The sequence below is a fragment of the Chelonia mydas genome, chromosome 1 (genome assembly GCF_015237465.2).
Source record: "Chelonia mydas isolate rCheMyd1 chromosome 1, rCheMyd1.pri.v2, whole genome shotgun sequence".
In the NCBI taxonomy this organism is placed as follows: domain Eukaryota; kingdom Metazoa; phylum Chordata; order Testudines; family Cheloniidae; genus Chelonia; species Chelonia mydas.
The window spans coordinates 214,574,910-214,597,145 of NC_057849.1; the positions used below are offsets into that span (position 1 = coordinate 214,574,910).

The following is a 22,236-nucleotide window of genomic DNA, read 5'->3' on the forward strand; positions in this document are numbered from 1 at the left end:
TTTGTTCTGATACCTGTTGTATAATCAGATTGATGTTTAAAAATAATAAGTGTGCTTATTTATTAAGCCATATAGCTTTCTTATACAGAACATACTCACGCACACAGATGCTCCTCCTGAGAGAGGCACAGAGAGATAGAGTGTAGGTGCAATGCAGATGCAAATATAGAAAAAAAACGGAGTGTGGATCACAGGTCAGATACAAGTTTATTCTCTTGGATGCAGGTCAGATGCAGATCCAAATTTTTGTATCCGTGCAGTCCGTGAAGGGCTCTAGAAATATTGTGCTGGGATCCCAGAGGGGAGTGATAAAGTCTCAGAAACTGGAAGGGGGAAAGGAGAGGTTACTCTAACTCCTCTACAACAGAAGGAAACAGTGTGTTGCCGTGTATGGGAGGGGCTGAGGCTGGCTCCTGCAATGCAGAGAAAAGCAGCATGCCCATGGGGCTAAGGGTGAACAGCTGTGTTGTCAGTTACTAGTGTTTTGCAGTTGAATAAGGGGCACACCCCACTCTAGAGAGCATAAGAGAGTGTGTCCTAAAGGAAGCCCCAGGAAAGGAAAAGGGTGGGGGGGAGGTTTTTGAAGAAGATGGGGGATTGTACAGGGAGGCTCCTATGGGAAAAAACAAAAGCCCGGGGCAGCCCTATAAGCAGTTGGTTGTGCCTGCCCAGTACCATGGGGAATTAATGTTGCTAGCACATGACTGTCCTTTTACTGGTCACCTGGGGCACAGAGAACCCATGAAGGTAAAAGAAAAATTTCTACTGGCCAGGAATACAGAATGATGTGAGGAATTATTGCAGGAGACCTGCAGGTTACGAAAAGAGTTAAAAGACATGAGGGATGCTGTTCAAACTAACCTGAAAGACAGTCAGTCCAAACGAAAGGCGTGGTCTGATAAACATACTTGTAAGCATTCTACTGAAATAAGAGACTTGGTATTGGTATTAAGCCCTGTGAAAAAATACACAATGCAAAATTCTTGGGAAGGACCGTTTGAGGTGATAGAGGTAAATGAAGATACATATCATGTTAAAAAGCTTCATGGTAATGTTGTCCCACAGCTACTACATGTAAACAGACAAAGCCTATCACAACAGGAAAGCCATGGTAAATATGATCTTCTGTGTAGAAGAGAAAACTGAGGCACACCACCTCATTGATTTAATGGCTGAAGGCCAAAAACTGACTTCTCTGGAAAGCATTGATACCTGCAGTGCATTAAACACCAGTTGAAAGGGCAGAGGTGTTGTTTGTGCTGGAAGAACACACAGAAGTGTTTTCTAACAAGTCAGGGAAGACACACTTGCTGACTCATTACAGAAAGGATCACAGCCACCTCCCAGCAGACCCTACAGGGACACTGGCAAGGTGCAGGAACAAATTCATACAGCTATACAAAGCATGTAAGATCTGGAAGTAATTAAAGAATCTGACAGCTCGTGGGTGTCATCTGTGGTCTTGGTCCCTAAGACAGACAACGCTGTAATGTTGTGTGTTAATTACAGAAAACTCAATACTGTCACAGTGCCAGATGTGTATCCCATAGAATTGATGATATGCTGGACATTTTAAGCAGAGCTAAATATCTCAGCTCTTTTGATTTAACTACAGGTTATTGGCAAATTCCTTTAGATAAGGTACCCAGAAAAAAATCTGCTTTCAGCACTGAGAGGGGATGGTACGAGTTCCCAATATTATTATTTGGGTTAATTAATGCAGGAGCTGCATTTCAGAGGCTGGTCAACCAAGTGCTAAATGGTTTGCAGAGCTTTACAAGGGTGTATGCTGACGACATCGCAGTGTTTAGCAACGCCTGGGCTAATCACAAAAAAGACACTTAAAAATTGTGCTGTCAGAGCTCAAAGTGGCAGGCCTAACTATAAGAGCCTTCAAGTTCAAAACTGAAGCAGCCAGAGTTCCTTATCTGGGACACTGGGCAGGGGGAGGTCAAATATCCCCTGATCCCTTGAAAGTTGAAACCATTTTGTAAAGTGACCTGTATCCCAAATCAAAAAACAGGTCCAATTTTTCATAGGTGTGGTAAACAGTTACAGAAGGTTTGTGTATGGGTTCAGTGACATTGTACCTGCAAGCACAGATCTATAAAAAACAAAAACCACAAAGCCTAACAACGTTGTATGGACAAAGGCATGTCAAGAGGATTTTGATAAGGTAATAAAATCTTCTCTGAAAAGCCTGTTCTAGCTAGTCCAGATTCTGACAAAATGTTTGAAATGTATACAGATGCATCAGACATTGGTCTAGGCATTGTACTGATGCCGAGAGGGGAAAACAACAAAAAACACTCCATTGCTTTCTTAAGAAAAAAATTGGTACCTACTGAACAAAATTATTATGTCATAGAAAGAATGTTATGAAATAGTTTGGGCAGTAAAGCAATTAAGGCCCTATCTTTTTAATAGAAAGTTCAAGGTTTAATGGATCATTCGCCATTAATCTGGTTAAACAAAACTAAAAGCTCAAATTCCAGGCTTCTACATTGGAGTTTCATACTCCAATGATTTGATATGGATATTGTACATATAAAGAGAAAAGAAAACATGGTGGCAGATGCCCTAGCCAGGAAAGAGGGTCCTGACCTGCAGCCTCCAGGGCAGCCAATGGCTGACCCTACTACAGCTTTGTAAGGGAGGAAATGTGACACAATATACCCCCATGTTCACACACTATTGTAAAAATGTCTGTACAAGGTATGCCTTGTGAGATATCATTTAAGAACTCAACTTGCTGATCAGTAATATCATGGCAAAATACACATAGCAACATTATATGTTGTTGTGAACATACCCTGAAATCATGACTGAACTATGTCTCAGGATTGTGCCCTGGTATATCTCAAGACTTCATTACCTGGTTGCCAGGTATATAGAAATAATGTACTTGAAAGATATTACATGTCATTATGTTATCGAGAAACTGAAGTACACCTTTTCTTACATCAATATTCCAGAGCAACTAGTGACAGACAATGGGCCACAATTCATTGCAGTAGAATTTTAGTCATTTCAAACTAATTATGATTGATTCTGATCATATTACTAGCAGACCGGATTACCCATAAGCGACTGGAGGGGCTGAGAGAGCTGTACAGACAGCCAAAAAAATCCTACAGCAGAAAGATCCATTTCTTGCTCTTCTGAGTTACACCATTACAACTACTGGATATAGTCCAGCACAACTCCTGATGGGAAGACAACTCAGAACTACTGGTTCAGCTTTGGTAAAGAATCTATTTCCAAAGTGGCCAGACATGAAGACAGTAGGTAAGTTGGGTAAAAAGGCTCAACAAGCTTATGAACACTTTTACAACAGACATCACTCAGTTAGAGAACTGCCAGGTCTAGAACCTGGTGACCATGTTCATGTCAAATTGGATCGAGAAAAAGGATGGACATCTCCAGCTGTTATAAAGAAAAAGAATCCAGCACCCAGAACATATGTGATCAAGACCAACAGTAGAGAGTTCAAAAGCAACCACTGACATCTAAAGTTTGTTCCTCAGAAAGAACGATGAACAGAACAAATGGTACAGATGGCAGATGCAGAAGACGATGACGACTCAAGGATTCCAAACTGACCACAGCCAGTTGTTGCAACTAATGGATAGCCAGATGATCAAGTTGTTACACATTTGGGTCATGTAACTAGAAAACCTGTACGCTTCAGAGACACTTAATAGACTTACCTGTACTGAACCTCAAAGAGACCATGATAGTGTAAATATTGTAAATGGTAGGAATGTAGAACTTAAAGGGGGGAGATGTAATGGAAGGCCAAACTGTATTATACTGTTCAGCCACTAGCTGGCACTGTGTGCAACACACCGTTGTTAGACGAACCTCAGGCCTGGTCTCCAGTACAGAGTTAGGTTGATGTAAGGCAGCTTACGCTGACCTAACTACGTAAAATGTAGCTCCAACTGATGTAACTTGCTCCCTACGCCGACTTAATAATTCCACCTCCACGAGAGGTGAAGCGCTTAGGTCGATGTAGTTAGGTGGACGCAGTGTCCGTGTACATGCTGCATTGCTTACATTGACTATTGCTGCCTTTTAGAAGCAGTCCCACAGTGCCCCACAATGACAGATAAATCAGTGCAAGCACTCCTGGTGAGGATTTGCACCACCAACACAAGGAATGTAGTGTGGATGTTCAAAAGCAATTTAATTACGTCGGCGTATAGCCACCACAGTAACTTAGGTCGACTTACTTTGGTAGTGAAGACTTGCCCTCAGCTATACCTGGCAGAGTTTTAAAAGATTTTATGATAAACACATCTGGTGTGTATAACCAAGCTCTGTAGCCAGCCAACATCTGGTACAGGAGCATAACAGCTCCACCCCACATCTTGGGAGGAAGAAGGGGGTGCCAGCGGCCCTGACCATAGGGGAGGGAGGGATAGGGGTGCAACAAAGTGGGGCCTAGGCCTCTTCTTCTCTGGCTGGCTCTGAGCAAACCCAGCAACCACCACCTCCCTCCTGGCCACACCCAGACAGCAGCGGAGGAGCACTCGCATCCCCACCCAACAGGGGAGCCCCTGCCAGTGTTCTGGCACTGTGGGTGTGTGGGGGGGAAGGCCCTGGCACTTCCCCAAGTTCCCTGCTCCAGGCGAGGCAGCAGAGGGGAGGAGGACTGCAGCCTGGATGTTGGGAAGCAGAGGTGCTGAGGGCCCAGGGAACTGCATGGTACCTCCCCCTTGCTCTCCAGGCTATGCCTTGCCCTGGCACGGGTGCCCAGACGCAGCATGTCCCTTCCACTAGGCAAATAGGGTGTGCCAAGCCCAGGTCCCCACTGCATTACCTCCTGTGCAAGTGATGGGTCTCCCGCCGGAGGGCCACTCTGCTATGCTGTCTTGGGCATGGCCAAGAGGGGAAATGACAGCTGCTGCTGAGTCTCTGCTCAGAGCCAGCCAAGGGGGGTGGGGCACCCCCCCTCCAAGTTGTGCCCATCAGTAATGCTGTTCCACAGCATTCCAGAAATACTCAAGTGCTGCCATGTCTCCCCTTCTTTTTCCATGTAAGTGATCCCCTCCCAAGCAACACCCCACATCACTCAAAAAAAAATCATGGCACTACCATGCCATTTGCTGCCACCCCACTGCTCGCTCTGCTTGTGTGTTCTATTCCTTCTCTGCCCTGTTTCTGTCTTGCCCACTTAGACTGTAAGCTCATCAGGGCCGGGACCATCTATTACTCTGTGTTTGTCCAGCGGTGAGCATAATGGGGGCCCATTTGTAGTTGGTCCCAAGGCACTACCATAATACATGCGATTATTAAATAACTATCCCAGAAGTACAGGCCTGAACCACTCAAGCTAAAGGAGGCCTGTAATTAGGCCTGGCAGAATTTGATTTTTATTCTTTTACAATTTCAATGGCTAATATTGATGTTAAATATTATTTTAAACTTTTATCTATTTAAATGTTATAGTTGTGGCAAATTATGGAGGAGTCAGGCAATATTTAATGACAGTAGATGTTGAAATTCAAAAAGTTAAAGCTGTATAACCATTAAAACACAAATTGTCAACATCACAAGTCAAAATACACAAAGTAAATAACCGTAAATCAAACTCTAATAAGTTCTCAAGTAGCATTTAGCTTACTTTGCCTCTCTATAAATTTTGATTATCAATGGAAATATTTTTTTCATCAGTTTGTGTGTACAGTGAAATCAACGTTTACCAACATTTACCGATAAAAGTCAAATCCTTCCAAATCTCATCCATTGCTGAACAGTTCTGATTTGCTCCAAAAGAGGACAGTGGTGATACAGACACAGACTAGCTGGGTCATTACACTATTGGACATAGATTAGTGCCTCCCCACACTAGGGGGCACAAGCTAAAGGGGAGGACACGTGACCTCCCCAAGTTTTTCCTCCCCTCCCCCAGCCAGGGGCCCCCGTGCTCCCTGCTCGCTTCCTTCCCCGGGCTTGGCTTCCGGGGACAGTGGTCGAATATGCTCACGGCTGGGGGGCTCCAGCTCACTCGGCTGCTGTCCCCGGAAGCCAAGCCTGGGTGGGGAGCAGCCCAACACCGCTGCAGCTAGGCACTCTTCCAGGAGCTGCTGTGCTGCACCGGGCAACATCCCAGCATCACCGGAAGAGGCTCTAGTCCAGCCCCTTCTGCTACAGCTCTGGCCCTGCCCCGCTCCCCTCCCGGGCAGCTACTGCAGGGGCACTTGATCCTGCATGCCCCCTCTGACGCATCGCCTCAAATATTGGAGTTAGAAGTTTACTTTTATTTCTGGGTTGACACATTCTCATTTCACCTTCCTCTGTTCCTTTCACAGCACTCCTAGTCTTGGGCACAAATGAGACACAGATTTTGGGAGTGCAATGGAAGCTAGTTTACTGTACAGCAAGTAGAGAACAATTCAGTAGGGGCAGAAGGCCCAGTTTCTGCAGCATTCCTGGTGCCAAAGAAATGAGAAACCTGGACTGAAAATAAAGTCTGTCATCTGATCAGCAACACAGAAGTGTAACCCTAAGGGGTCACTGGGCCCAGCCTGTCACACTAATGACCTACGCACTGGGGCAGAGTGAGAAAAACTAAGACTCGGAATCACACTCAAAACTTTCCACGGCAACTGTTAAGGAAAAGTTAGCATATGTGACTTCATTTTGGTTTGGGGCCCACCATTGTCTAAAAGCAAACACATCATGCACCAGGAGGAGCGTTCCTTAGATACTGCATTCCTTTAAACCCCCCCCCCCCCTTGTTTCCAGCCTGTCTCGACTCCCGGTTTCTGTTCTTTGTCTGTTCCTAACTCCCGGCCTCCTGGCCTTGATGCGAGCCTCCCATCCTGATAAGAAAGGCTACTGGTGCATTGCTTTAGGACCATGTTGTGTAACTGAAGTAATGGTTTACCACGGGGGATGCACTTAGCAGGGATAGGTGGTAGATAAGGGAAGGGTCTGTCTATTGGCTAAGGTTTCCGATGCATGAGGGCAACATGCTTTGCTAAAAGGTATATAATCTCTGTATAACCTGCATTCGGGGTCCCCTCCTGATTAGCAGGGGGGCACCACGCTCGAGCGTAATAAACTTAGTATCTTTGGGAACTCTGCAGTTGTGGACTTTGTTCGTGTGCCTCAGCCTAGACTCGAACTGTGCGTGACCTATCGGGTATAATTCGTAGCAGTTCTTGTGCGTGTCCTATCAGGTATAATTCGCAGCAGTTTGTGTGCGTGACCAATTAGGTATAATTCGTAACACAACAAAGATAACGTCAGCAGGTCTCTGCAATGCTTCCAGCCTTGAAAGATGAGGACTGAAAATGGATCTAGGTTTTCTGCACAGAACTCACCCTCAGAGCTCCAGCCCCAGGGAACTGAGAGTCCATGAATCAGATTTCAGTCTCCTACATGGCTGTGCAATTCTGACTCATTTCAACAGAGGGCAATGGTGACACAAACCTCCTAGGAGCATCACCAGCCTGGCCCCACTGGGAACAAGGATTAGGCATGTCTGGATGCGCTGCTGCGGTCTGGATCCATTGGCTGGGTGTGAGTAAAGACTATTCTGTGGGAAAGCGCAGGAGGTTGTTACTTGGGGGATTTCTCACAGATCCACGGGCAATGAACTTCACAACTGGAGGCCTGGAGGGTACCCTGCGACAGGACGCCACAGTGCTGCACGGGGCTGTTAGAGATGACCCTGCAAAAGAGAGACACAGAGAACATAGACTGAGGAGAAATAGTAAGAGTCATCACTAAAAGGCAACCATAAAGAGTTTTCTGACTTGTCAGGGGGAGGTGACAGGAACAGCCACAGAAGGGGCAGCTGTCACTGAATCCAAAACGAACACTAATAGAGACTGCATATATAGAATAACCCCCCTGGCCCATTATCATCATGATACCCATGCCAGTACTAGACAAGGACACGGTGAAGTGAATTAACTTTAGCAACTTGAACGGTGTGTGCGTTCATGCCAGGAGCCATCTGGGTCAGGATGAGAGTGGCAAAGCTGGGAGCCTCAGCGAGAGACCATTTCCTTCCAGGCGTTCTTTAGAATATGGAAGTTGGAATTCCAAAGGGAAACTGGTCAAGTAGTATAGCATAGGATGGGGAGTCATGAGGGCCTCATCCTACTTCTGTCAGTGACACACTGCGTGACCCTGTGCATGTTGGCTTGCTTCTCTGGGCCTCACCTTCCTTATCTGCAAAATAGGAATACCAACGCTGAGCTCCCCCACAGAGTGGGTGTCAGGCTAGCTCATTACTTGGAGTGCTCTGAGAAGGTGCTAGAGAGAGGGAAAGTGTTCTGCCATTATAATAAAGTCCCAGGGCCAAATCCTGAGGTCCTTATTCAGGCAACTGAATGAGTAAAAATGAAGGCTCAAATGCTGGTTTACGCTGGTGTAAATCCAGAATAACTTTACTAACGCCAAAGGGCCTATGTCAGGTCTACACTATGGAGACTATAGTCGTAGCTATGCCAGTGTAGGAACACCATCTCCCCGAGTGACAGCAGCTAGGTCAATGGAAGCATTCTTCTGTTGCCCTACCGGCAGCGGGGCTTAGGTCAGCAAAGCTACGATGCTCGGGGGGGGGGGGGGGGGGTGTGGATTTTTTGACACAGCTATGTCAACCTAAATTTTAAGCTTAGACCAGGCCTAATTCCTCACTGCCTTGAACTTTTTGTGCCACTTGCACCAGTGCAAAGTGGGTGTGAAATGCTCCCAAATCAGAAAAGTAGGGCTTGATTCCGATCTGACTTAAACCAGTTTAACAGCAGTGGGACTCTAGACTGTAACCAGTGTAACTCTATTCATTTCAGTAGAATAATTCTTGATTTACAGAGCTGCAGTTAACATCAGCTTCAGAGCTGTAAGATTTTTATAGCTACTTTTCATAGGTATAAATGACATCATACTGTGCAAAGTGGCTGTGACGCTCCCCAGGAATACCCAGGGCTGTGAGGTACCTCACCACCACCACCTGCCATTAGCTTGAGGCAGTCTTGCCTGTGCCTGCTGTGGATTAGCTCTCTGAAACCACCAGCCTGTGGTAACACAAGCACACCATTCAGGCCTCACTCTTGCTCTACAGGTTAGTAACAGTCCCCAAGTCCTCTGAGCCTTCCCTGAAGTGTCCAGCCCCAATATACTAGACACTCACGGAATTACCAGGCCTGCTGTTCCCAAAGGAATAGTACGCAGCAGCTTGTCAGATTCAACTCAGGACCAGCATTTTGCTTAAATATATCTCAGTGCTGTGGTGTTAAGAGTGAAAACAAGAATAAATTTATGATCAAAGCACAGTGATACAAGTGACAGTGAGTATGACTATTGGAAACAAATGGTTACATACAAAAGAAAATCATAACACACTTTCTAGAGACAAAACTTAACTAACAAGTTATAAGCTTCTTTAACCAAGAGTGTCTCACCCACAGTTCTCTCCAGTGTTTTCAACTAAGCCTAGCTGAGAACGAGACCCCTCTTTCATGAAGCAAATATGCTATCTATTTACTTCCTAGGTGAAGGATAACATGGTGTTGTCTTGTCTCCCAAATACAGAAGAGTAAACCTTTGATGTGCACCTCAAGATAGTGTTCTCTCCCCCTACTCCACTGTGTGCTTCTTCCTGTTATTTTTCTTTGTCATGTTTTACAATCCTTCATGATCTCTCGAGGTCCCTTCCAATCCTATGATTAACATGCAGTTTAGACTGATAAGAGGAAACCCATTGTGAACCACACAATAATTAATTAACATGTAAACAGCCATATAGATAAACATTTCTTGTCTGTCAGAAAACCTGTTATTGCCAGTGACCAGTCCCTAGACAAAGTCTATAAGAACTTGATTTTTAGTATATTTACATAACTCCTTACATAACATTCGTACACGTGCTTCACAATTATATAGATGACCAGTGTGACGTTGGCTTTTATTTGAGACCTCACATGACATTCTTTGGTGAACTAGAATGAAAAGACCAGACCCAGGAGTTCCCTGTAGCTCCTCTGCACCCCTTTGCCAGTTGGCATTAAGAGGGTCTTGGGTCAGAGTAGTAGAGAAAAAGGCTCAATGGCCTTGGAGTCATGCTGATGGCGGTAGAGCAGAATCTGACAGTGCGTAAGATCTGGTCTAAACTTAGAATTTAGGTCAACATACCTACAGCACTCAGAGATTAAAAAAATCCATAACCCCTGAGCGCTATAGCTATGCTGACCTAACATCTGGTGTAGATGCAGCTAGGTCAACGGAAGAATGCTTCTGTCCACCTAGCCACAAGCACTGAATCTGTGGGTGCTCCAGGTTGCAGCACCCATAGAAAAAAAAAAGTGGGTGCTCAGTACCCACCAGTCGCTCGGCGGCGGGCACTGGGGGGAGGGAGCGGAGAGGGGGGTGAGAAGAGGTGGAGCGAGGCAGGGCATGCTCGCGAGAAGTGGCGGAACAGGAGCGGGAACAGGCAGAGTGAGAGTGGGGGCTTGAGGAAAGGGGTGGAGTAGAGGCAGGGCCTCGGGGTGGAGCAGGGATGAAGCACCCATCCGGAAAGAAGAAAGTCAGCGCCTGTGCGTCCCTCAGGAATATGGTGTTCCTACATTGACAGAATAAACGCTTCCCTCAGTGTTGGGTGCATCTGCGCTGTGGGGTTATGCCAGCATAGCTATGGTACTGTACCTGTACCTCAGTAGGTTTGCCTGGGTAAGGACTGATAAACACTGTTAGTACCTGAGGATCTAGCTCTTCCGAGTGCTGCTGTTTTTTTTTTAAAAAAGTGAAATCAAAAACTCACTTTGTATTGTTGAGTTTTGAGCCATCTTCCCAGGTCCAGCCAGTGTCTTTGTTCTTCCTCAGACCAATCCAGTGGGAATCTAGGTGCATTCCCAAGAACAGGTCCTAGAAGGGAGTGGGGAAGGACAAAGGAACTAATCAAAATCAACTTGAAAATTCAAGTCCTGATAGGCAAACAGAGCAATCAAATGTCAGGGAGCAAAATATACCAGCTGAGCCTAACTATTCTCAAGAATCTTTATTTTCAGTGATTATTTTGTTTTAAATTTCCTGGGAATTTCTCTCTGTTTATTACAAAAATTCTAAAATGTGTGAAAATCAGTGCAAAAAATTAAACTTAACAGTTTTCTGCGTAAATATCCTGGTTAATATGGGGGGGACAGGAGGACAGAAAAAAAAGTAACAGAGAAAAGTAAGAGTATTGAAAGTAAAAGCAGTTTAATGTTGTGGTTTATTTAATGAACTGTACATTAACAGTTTGTGACTATATGTACACATGTGCATGCGTGTGCGTATCTTCTACCACATTGCTTTACGTTGACCAACAGCCTCACATTTACACTTAGACTAACTTATTATTAACATAAACACAACTAATAGAATGCACTGGATTTTCTTAAGATAATCAGTATTTTCATGTACTTGAGTGGCCAAAAATTGGATGAAAAAAATCAATAAAAGCTGAATAATAACTTTTGTAAAACTTGGGAATTTTTCAGTAAAAACTGAAAGGACCTTAACCTTAAGAAGCTGCGGGGGCAGCGTGCAGAGCCCCTTGGCTGCTCCTATGCGTAGGAACCGGAGGAAGGACATCCCACTACTTCTGGGAGCCGCGCAGAGTGGGGCAAGCCCCTGATCCCACTTCCCAGCTGAAGTGCCGGAGAGGGCAAGCCCCGGACCTCACTCTCCATCGGGCACTTGAGGGCCAGATTAAAACGTCTGGAGGGCCGGAGGCGGCCCCCGGGCCATAGTGTGCCCACCCTTGCCCTACAGGCTTTCATTTCCATTTGTCTGACTTTGAGCTTGTGTTCATTGTTCATACAAAGAATAATTGTACACAATAAATTCCACCTTGGAATAAATCCACAAAAGTTGAGGAAATCACTCAGAATGAATTTGCCCCACTGGGTTTCTACCTAAATCATAATAAATATACCATGCCTCCTGCTGCCAGGAATGGTGATGCAAAGAAGCAAACAGCAAAGCTGACATCTTCCAGCAATGAAGTGTCTTTGTGAGGCAAGGGACTAGGAGGAGCCATAGAGATGCCTGAGGAATGGAAGCTTGGAGGCACCAGGGAGGGCTTCTGGCCATGTGGAGATAGGCCAGATTGGGAAACATCTCCAGGAAATCAAAGAATGTTTTCAGCAAAAGGGAGCCTATGGGTCACAACCTGTGCAGCATAAGGAACGCAGTAGCACGTGGCTGGAGTACAGGGGTGATTTGTAGAAGGAAAATCCAGTGTATGTGGAACTCATGACAGGAGATATCAAGGGAGGCCCCAGGAACTGAGAAGTGGGTGGGGAACTTTCAGCCGAGGGGTCAGGGAGGTTTTCTGGCAGTAGAAAAATGTGTCGTACAGGGGTTGACGACGGCTCCCAGCAGCAAGGACTGTGGTCAGGATTTGCTTAAGCAAGAGTCCCAACTAGCTTTGCCTAGTTTGCCGGGTGCCTGAAACTCTCTCATGGTCATCAGTTTTGTGCCCCCTACCTGGCACCTGAAGGTGAAAGACCTTACAGATGGCTCCCAGTATCACCCACACAATTGCGTTCAGTTGCTTACACTGGCTGAGCTAAGCTAACTCATATCAGTGGAAACTATTGGCGGGGGCGGGGGAGAAGAGACACGGGCCAGAGGATGCAAAAAGGCTCCCATGCAACATCCTTCTCTGACTGCTGATCATAACCTCCCCATGGGAGCCTCTTGGATGTAGACTGAAAATGTCAGCCTCCTGTGAAACATTGTTATAATCAAGGTTTTTTTCTCTCCTTTATAGTAAATTGGTGTCAGCATGATAGCATGCACTGGGGGCAAATCACAGAAGCATTTGCAAGACAACAAAAGAGCCTCATGTAAAGATACTGACAGACTTTTACCATTTTCTTGGCATCACTGATCATCAGGAGATGTGATCCTTCTGCAGAACAGGATGCCTGGCTGGAATTCCAATCCTTTTTTATCTTGGAGAAGTAGTAACAGCTGCTCCTGTAACCCAACCACTGGTGAGGGCATCCAGGATAGGAGCTCTCTGCAAAGGAATCGTAATAATGACTTTTCTCTATTTCTATTCACTCTGAAGAATTTTAGGGCATTTTATAGCCTGGATACATGCCGGGATTGTACATCCACTTGCGGAAATGTAGCCACCTTGGGTAGAACACGACAGCCATGTGGAAATGTTGGACTGTAATTAAGGCAGGGACCTGAGAGTCAGGGATAAAAGTATAAATGACTATACAAGGCAATGGAATCACAGGCCCTTTGTGTAATTTGCACCACTCTGACACTGGGATAACTCCACAGACTTCAGTGGCTGCAGTTACTTAGTCCTGTGAGAGCAGAATTTAGCCCTCTGAAACCAAGACAGGCACTGCGTGTGGTTGAAACGCAGGGGAAAAGGTCACGACATACTGTGGGTGTGATCGTTTCACAGGATGAGAAGTGGAATAGGTGTGACTACAGCTTATAGCAGCTTGCAGCATATGCATATGGAGTTTAGCACCTTCTTGTGCATGCTACCTGCAGAATGTCACACCAGCAATACTTTTATTTCTCAATTCATTGTCTTAAGACTCATTGTTCTGAAAAAAAAATTTATTAAATTTCATTGTTCTTCCTTTAACTAGGAAACAAGGCCTAGGATAGATCCTCTGGGGTCTCCATAGCGGGTGACCTCAGTAAGCTGCAGGCAAGCTTCTGCTTTCCTTTACTGGAAGTAAAGCTTCCTTTACAGGAAGCTAGAGTATCTCCAGTGGCGTTACTCCCGACTTGCCATAGTATAATGGTAATCAGAATCTTGCCTTCTCTGCTTAGGTGAATTGAGAACAGATCTCCCATCTTGTGATCTCAGGTAGTTCACATCAATGTCTCTTTGGTCACTCACCAATTCTCCAAACCGTGCATACTACCACTGCAATCACCATGAGGGTGCTCAGTATCCCAGCACCTACAGCCAAGCTGCACAGGCCAGATGACCAGCGCCAGGGAGCTGGAAGAGAGAAAACAGGAACCATGGTAAATGTATGGTGTATACACCTACCTGACTAATCATCCCCATTAATAGTTGTAATTTTTAGGCTTGTACACACACAGTACTGGACAATTTATAAATGGGTCCAACAATTACAGCATTCCTGTCCCAAACAGCTTATGGCTACAGAGAAGGCTATAGATTTTATACCCCAAAATGGACGCACTGCTTACATCTCCCTATAGTTCCTTTAATAATATATCCATACCCAGAAATGGCTACCTACATCTGCAAAACCCAGGCATCAGTAATTCCACAACACTGAACTCAACAGCCCTGTACAGCGCTATGGGATATTTTGCAGCAGGGAGCACTCCTGGTAAGGGAGCACCTTCCCTCTGAAACAGAACTGACCCCAAAGCTCAGAGTCCAGCTAGGGCGCTGTGTGCACGGGGATGGTGCATGTGACTCAACAAGAAGCGCTGTTCCTGAAGAATCGTTACTGACTCCAATGTTCCACTATGGTGCTGAAGAATGATTTTGTGCTGCTGGAGCTGCTACTTTTCATATACAATGTAAAAATAAGACCTTCTCCACATGTTGATTTAAAGATGCCCTGGTACCTTCTGCCTGAGTAGGTAGTTTTAATCTCAGCATCCTGCCCAGGTTCCTAATCATATAACTACATTCTGCCTCTCTAGAATTCTTCCTGGAGTTTCAGATGGAAAAGTTACTCCCTTCCTCTGGCATTGATCATGTCTTCGTTCATCTCTGTACAATGCCTAGGAGACCTTTGGATAACAATTCGTTATTATTATTATAGTTTTACTAGCACAGTGTGGCTGTTGAGCGCTTCAAGATATTGGACTCAGTCTGAGGGCCTGAGAAATCCTGCAAAGCCTGATGTTAGGAGGGAAGGGAGAGCTCCATATCCATCACATAATCTTTTGCACACATTGATTATAAACAGAAAATAGCTCGAACAGGAGATAAATCTCTGCTCATATTTAACACTGAATTCTGGTTTCACAGTTCTGAGAGGTCGCCTGTCCAAACTTTTCAGTCCCTCCCTCTCTCCCCCCTTCTCAAAAACAGAGTGTGTCCCGGACCCTCCTCTCTCAACTTCCCAGTCCAGACGTTGCATCTTTCCCACAAAACCAAAGTTCCTGCTGCCATGAAAAACTAATTTCAGCACAATATGAATGAGGCAAGACGAAAATAAAAGCGTGATGGGTACTGTTACTTGGTTACATCTTCCCCAAACTGTAGCTATGCTGGCTATGTTATTATTTTGACTTTTAAATGTCCCTCTCACTGGGCTCTTGGCACATGTACAATGAAAGAATCACAAATCAGAAATAAATGTATCACTATAAGTTCATCTGCCTTAATCAGTTAGTCCCAATAAGTTATCAATATCCCTTGAACTCACATACACTTTCCTAATCTTGCCTCTTCCCCAAAAGTTGGGGAAGCTAAAAGGCCTTGAACCAGACTATCAAGGTCAGCACACTCAGGATCCAGGAGGCAGATGGAAACAAACCAAAATAAATGCTCTGGTACCCTTCCAAGATTCAGCCACAAGACTTCACTCACAGTCAATTGTATAGATGTTCAAAATGTGATCATGCTTGATCCTTGGGCTTGGTTCCCCCTCGCTGGGGTGCAAAGACACCCATGGGCTCTGCGGGTTTGGTTTCTCCTAAGTGAGGCACATTACACCACTGGGCTTCTTGAGCTTGGCTCTCCTTTGGAGGGGGGGGGGGTCAGATGCTCCCTTGGGCTCTACTAGGCTCCTTAGGTTTGGCCCCTTCTTGACTGGGGAAAGTGACAGTATTCTCCCAAGGCCAATCAATCACTCACAGTAGATTGCACAGACCTTCATAATAGGATCATCCCTCTCCTTTCCTACATGCTCACAGTGAGCTGATTTCTTTTGTCGTCACCCACAATTATTTGAGCCCTGGGTTCGGTGGCTCCTCTCCTTAGCCTGGGGAAAGGGCCTTTAGCCATGGGCAGCGGGTATCCGGCTGGGAGAGGGACAGGCGTGGCCCACCCATGCTCCACCCCCAAACCCCCTGCTGCTTCCCACTCTGCGGTGGCATCGCCCTCCCTCCCTCCTGGTGCTTCAGGGCTGGGGGACCTGTGGTGACACTGCCCTCCCTCCCTCCAGGGCTGGGGGCGCTAGCCTGGGGCAGGGGCCAGCAGCCACAGTGGGAGGACTCTGGGTTCCAGCAGAAGGGGCAAGGCCCTGGGCAGAAGGGGCAGGGCTGTCGGCTAGTCTCCCCCAACCAGCGATTCACGCACTGCCCATGCTTTCTGTTGTGGGCAGGTTTGTGCATGCCCACCTCCTCGGGACTTCAACAGGTGAGCAATGAAATAATTAATACTTGAAATGTCAACATTGTTATCCTTGTGTATCTGGCTTGGCTCCCACTGAGATAAATAGGGCAGTTCACACCACACAGAGTTATTGTTTCAGATTCTGGAAACACAGATAGAGATCACTGCATCCATTAGCCTTGAAAACAGGAGCTGAGTGTATCTCCCCAACCAACCATTACAGATAGAGACTTTTAAAAACACACGAAAACTTGAATTTTGGAGAATAAGGTAGCAGCATACAAGCAGTGTTGGTATGCCGCACTGGTGCATACTGGCTGAATCTGAGTCTTGGCACGATCCATCCAACTAAGGAGGAAAGAAAACTCCAGAGTTGAGGGTCCTTCAGTAAGAATTCAGTGCCTGTATTTCTGCCCTGTTGAACCAAGTTGCCGTAGGCCTGAGGGCCTCTGCTGATCTCAGCTGTTATGGTATCACATGAGGAGAGAGGCTTTGTGTGGGGAAAGGGAAAAAACCACGATGAGATGAAACTGAACAAGAGGTGGAAATCTCACACTGAATAATCACGAAATATTTCCTAACAGCGAGGAACCTGTGAAACTAGAGAAGAGTCTCCCCATAGGAAGAGGGGGGAACCTTTTTACAGACGGGACATTTAAACAAGAACTGGACAAAGCTCTTGGAGAGTTGACTGTGATGAACTGCATTGCTCCCCAGGGAATAACAAGATGTGACCCAATAAGAGGTAGTAATAGCCTTGCTTCAGCCCAGAGAAAGATACTTCATTTGGAGAAATGAGGTGGACAGTGACCAGATGCGGTTTCCTGGGGAGGCAGAGGGATATGGGTTTGAAGAGAAGCTTCCCCTTTTCTGTTCCTCTGGTTTTGGCTCAGCAGGGGACAATGTGAAAAGGGAGATTTTGAAAGAAAAGAGAGACTGCAAACATATAACTGAAATATACACAGTACAATGCCCATCTCCCATGTACTGGACTTAAAACACAGCCAGAAAACAGCCAAAATCAAGGAGGTTTCCTACCAACTAAGTGAGACTTCACTGGCAGGTGGATATTTGAAGTTTCCTAGAGCAGCTTTGTTCAAACAGATCAATATCTAGGCATGTGGCATCAACAGACACAGGCACCAGGAATGTGTGTTTTAGCTGCATACACAGAAGCATCTGTGGCTAACTGGCTCTGTGGATGAGGGGAAAGCAGTGGACGTGTTGTTCCTTGACTTTAGCAAAGCTTTTGACACGGTCTCTCACAGTATTCTTGCCAGCAAGTTAAAGAAGTATGGGCTGGATGAATGGACGATAAGGTGGATAGAAAACTGGCTAGATTGTCGGGCTCAACGGGTAGTGATCAATGGCTCCATTAATACTGTCTAGTTGGCAGCCGCTATCAAGTGGAGTGCCTCAAGGGTCGGTCCTGGGGCCGGTTTAGTTCAGTATCTTCATAAATGATCTGGAGGATGGCGTGGATTGCACCCTCAGCAAGTTTACAGATGACACTAAACTGGGAGGAGAGGTAGATATGCTGGAGGGTAGGGATAGGATACAGAGGGACCTAGACAAATTAGAGGATTGGAACAAAGAAATCTGATGAGGTTCAACAAGGACAAGTGCAGAGTCCTGCACTTAGAACGGAAGAATCCCATGCACCGCTACAGACTAGGGACTGAATGGCTAGGCAGCAGTTCTGCAGAAAAGGACCTAGGGGTTACTGTGGATGAGAAGATGGATGAGTCAACAGTGTGCCGTTGTTGCCAAGAAGGTCAATGGCATTTTGGGATGTATAAGTAGGGGCACTGCCAGCAGATCGAGGGACATGATCGTTCCCCTCTATTGGACATTGGTGAGGCCTCATCTGGAGTACTGTGTCCAGTTTTGGGCCCCACACTACAAGAAGGATGTGGAAAAATTGGAAAACGTCCAGTGGAGGGCAACAAAAATGATTCGGGGACTGGAACACATGACTTATGAGGAGAGGCTGAGGGGACTGGGATTATTTAGTCTGCGGAAGAGAAGAATGAGGGGGGATTTGATAGCTGCTTTCAACTACCTGAAAGGGGGTTCCAAAGAGGATGGCTCTAGACTGTTCTCAGTGGTAGCAGATGACAGAATGAGGAGTAATGGTCTCAAGTTGCAGTGGGGGAGGTTTAGGTTGGATATTAGGAAAAACTTTTTCACTAGGAGGGTGGTGAAACACTGGAATGCGTTACCTAGGGAGGTGGTGGAATCTCCTTCCTTCGAAGTTTTTAAGGTCAGGCTTGACCAAGCCCTGGCTGGGATGATTTAGTTGGGGATTGGTCCTGCTTTAAGCAGGACGTTGAACTTGATGACCTCCTGAGGTTCCTTCCAACCCTGATATTGTATGATTCTATGATCTCTTCTTGAGACAGTGAAGCAATAGCCTCGCTCTACACAGTTCTGATGAGATCCTATCTGGAATATTACATTCAGTGTGGGCAACTCATTATTAGACATTAGCAAACTGGGGGGAGTTCAGAGAAGAACAAAAATGATCAGGGGATTGGAAGGAAACAATTATAACGAGAAATTAAGAGAGCTAAAAATCAATCTTAACTAAATCACAACTAAGGTGGGGACTTCATAAGAGCCTGCAAATATCTGAAGGGTGTAAACTGCAAGAGGGGAGAGGAAGCTATAGAAGGAAAAATATAAGATGAATCCCAGGAAAATCTTCCTGATAGTGAGATGTGGTGAGCTGTGGAATGGTCTCTTAGGAGAAGAGATGGAAGCTCTGTCACAACAGGACTTTTAAAACTAGACTGAAGAAAACACTGAAAAAATATAATACGCCACATGGAACAATCTTGCACTCGCCCTTGGAAGACAGACAGGATGATCTAAAAGATCTTTTCCCTTACTCATGTATGATTCATATATGCCAATAATTTATCTGTACCTTCATCTTTATTAATCTACATAGGCTTAAATTCTCCAGTCTATTGTCATGCAGTGAAGCTCAAGCAAGCTACAGATTTCAGGTGCCCAACCTGAGAATCCTATTAGGGGCCTTACTTTCAGAGATGCTGTGCTCTTTCAGCTACCGCTGATTTCCGATAGTTGTGAGCGCTCAGCACTTTTAAAAATCAAACCCAAGATGTCTCAAGCTGGACACCCAAAATCAATGGCCAGCTCTAAACATTTCTGCCATAGCTCCTGTAGATACCATATGACAGACCTTTGCTCTGGGATTCACCAATTTAATTTGGCTTGCTTACCTCTCTTTGTCACGACGTCGTTGGCACAGACTGGCGGTGTCCGTGAAAAGCGTACAGAAGTATAGATTATTTCTTCACTCATTTCAGCCACAGAGGTTTCTGCCCTGCTTACCTCCATGCCAAGATGAGGAGTGCGTATGGCAAGCAGTTTGAATCAGGCTGTTGCGCGAAAGAGCTCAGAATAAGGCAAAACAGGAAACCTGAGGCTGCATTTAAATAAAAAAACACGCAATCTGGCAGCCTCCACCTCTAGCTGTGTGCAATAAATGAATTCAAGGAAGGGGTAGCTTAAATGGAGGCAAGAGCAAATACACTGATACAAAACAGAGGGAGTACCAGGAAACAGATTATTATGATCGGTGTAATAAGCAGTAGTCACAAGTACATCAACTGCCTAATCATTGCCAAGCACTTTGGAGGCAACACAGCCAAGATGAGTTTTAAGAGGAGATTTGAGGAGGATAAGGTGGCGGCTTTGCAGGCTTTTACAGAGAGCTCTTTCCAGGCATAAGGGGCAGCATGGTAGAAAGTGCAAAGTTGTTCTTGGAAAATTGACAATTTCAGCAAATGGGCAATGAAAGCTGGAATCAGTGGCAGAATAGAGGCAACAGTCACATCTCAAAAGTGTATATGAGATGACAGATAAAAGTGAAACTCATCCATGAAGGCCTTTTAAAGGGAAGACAAATAGTGTTTGATGCGGTAGAGATGGGGGAAGAGAGTGGAGGGATGCAGAGAAGGAGGAAATGGTCAAAGTGACAAAACAAGTAAATGATTTTTACAGCAATGCTTTGAATGAAGGTAAGTGGAACAAAAAGTGGTTTCTCAAGACCAGAGAGGAGGAACTTGTAGTTGAGACATGAGATAAGGTGAAGTTTATCTATACAGTGGATCTTAAAGACATTATTCAGGAAGAACCAGCAAGCAGTAGATACAGCTTGGATGTGAGTATCTAGACCAGTGGTTCTCAACCTATTTATCATTATGAGCCACATATGCTGTGTGGGGGACCAGGCGGCAGCCAGCTGTTCGGACCCCAAGCTCCACTCTGCGGGGCCAGTGGCAGCCAACAGCCCACCACACAGCACAGCAGATGGGAACCCACGGCCTTTAGCACACAGCTGAACTGGGCCGCAGCTGTGTCCTAATTGGGCCGCATGCAGCCTGCAGGTTGAGAACCGCTGATTTAGACAGAGGACCAAGTCCAAGGTGACACCCAGTTACAGGTCTGAGTGACAAAGAGGATGGGTGGCGTAATCCATCGTGAGTGAAAAAGGGAGGATAGAGGCTTGAGGGAAAAGATTAAGAGCTTTGTTTTGGCCATGTTGAGCTTCAGCTGATGGCTGAAAGTCCATGAGAAGATGTCAGACCAGCCTAGATTTTAGCTAAGACAGGAAACAGTGGAGAGGTGTATCTGTGAGCCATTAGTGTAGATATAATTTACTTAAATTTATAAATAAATATAAAGATGCCTATCCAAGTCCCTTGGTGCCTTAACACTCATTAATACAATTCAAACCTCAGCAACATTAAAATGATCACGTCAGCAGAAGCTTACCAGCCACCTACAGAAGCTCCTTTCTTCCCCTTCACGGTCTAAGACACATACCCTCAGCCCTCTCCAAAAACCTTATCAAACAGGTGTCGTTTGTAGCGTGCCTAGAAAATAATCAGATTCTGACTATTTCAGACCAAGAGGGGGAGGAGATCCCAGAGACGCCGAGCCCTCACAGAGAGAGCACCCTGCCAGCCACCCCCCTTTCCTAACTAGGGGGATCCGCTGGAGTGCCCCCGGGACTACAGCCGGGGCAGTAAGGCAGAGATAGGGGTGATCCCTCAGGGAGGCTGGTCATACGCCACTGAGGTCTTTATCCAGGAGTAATCAACTATTTTTTGTGAAGGTCCAAATTTCTTGGTCAAGGCATAGTCGAGGTCCAGACTCCAGAGAAACGTTTTCACACCACAATAATGATCACCGTAAGTGAATGACAGGACCTTGCAGTCCATTACAAAGCGTCCAGCGCTCCGGATTTGGCCCAGGGTCGGCCTGTTGACTAACCCTGGGTCACGCCCAAGAGCTTGGTCTCCATGCAGAGGCCTGTGGGCAGCCAGGGCGGATCCCGAAGCTCGGCTAGGAGAGGTTCCCAGCGGCTCCCCCTGGCTTTCAGGTGCAGCCCTGAGGAGTCACCGGGGTGAGCTCCGGCCCCCACCGCACGGCCAGGCGCAGAGGCGAGACGCGAGCCCACGTCCCCTAGGAACCGCGGGGTCGCAGCGCTTAGCGGACCCCGCCGCGGCGGCCGGTTGCTTCCCTCGCCCACCCCCGCCCGCGGCTGCCATGGCCCCGGGGACCCCGCCGCAGCGCCCGGGCTACGACCCCCGGGCAGGGAAACCAGGGGGGCGGGGCCTGCCATGGCCCGGGGGCTTCCACCAGCTCCCCCCCCGCGCCCGGCCCCGCCTCCCCGCGCTCGGGCTAGAGAGCCGCCCAGCGAGCATCGGGTTCTCAGGACTACAACTCCCAGCAGGCACCGCGCCCGCCTTCTCCCAGTGCGTGGGGGGTGGCGGTGGTGGGAAAATCAGATGATGGGCGAGGAGCGCGTGACGGTCTCGTGAGCCAGCCTCGGGAGGCGGACGGGGTGCGGCAATGTTCGGTAACCAGCCCTGCGCCGCCATTGGGAGAGA

At 46.6% G+C, this 22,236-nt stretch overlaps 1 protein-coding gene across 3 annotated transcripts; it reads right to left on the reverse strand.

Moving 5' to 3' along the window:
* Window positions 1-4,297: 4,297 nt before the first annotated feature.
* LOC114018439 (killer cell lectin-like receptor subfamily G member 1) lies at window positions 4,298-22,234 on the reverse strand. Of its 3 annotated transcripts, none has more exons than XM_027818073.3 (5): window positions 19,558-21,107; window positions 13,880-13,984; window positions 12,873-13,024; window positions 10,778-10,881; window positions 4,298-7,684 (listed from the first exon to the last, which is right to left on the reverse strand). In XM_027818073.3, exons 1-5 carry the CDS (start codon window positions 19,673-19,675, stop codon window positions 7,573-7,575), a joined length of 591 nt encoding a protein of 196 aa, XP_027673874.2. In that variant the 5' UTR covers window positions 19,676-21,107; the 3' UTR covers window positions 4,298-7,572. The 3 variants fall into 3 exon arrangements, with proteins under 3 accessions (XP_027673874.2, XP_043378640.1, XP_037768698.1); XM_043522705.1 differs by lacking the exon at window positions 19,558-21,107 and adding an exon at window positions 21,617-22,229 and having other exon boundaries at window positions 7,117-7,684; XM_037912770.2 differs by lacking the exons at window positions 10,778-10,881; window positions 19,558-21,107 and adding an exon at window positions 21,617-22,234 and having other exon boundaries at window positions 7,117-7,684.
* Window positions 22,235-22,236: the final 2 nt, after the last annotated feature.

Bases quoted from the DNA above. Each gene is read 5' to 3' on its own strand.
- LOC114018439 (XM_043522705.1), bottom strand. From the start codon at position 21,968: ATGGCAGGCCCCGCCCCCCTGGTTTCCCTGCCCGGGGGTCGTAGCCCG. The intron at 13,985-21,616 runs GTTAGTCAACAG...TCTCTCTTCCAG, and splicing joins GCTCTTGGGCGTGACCCAGG to CTCCCTGGCGCTGGTCATCT. The intron at 13,025-13,879 runs GTGAGTGACCAA...ATTCCTTTGCAG, and splicing joins ATGCACGGTTTGGAGAATTG to AGAGCTCCTATCCTGGATGC.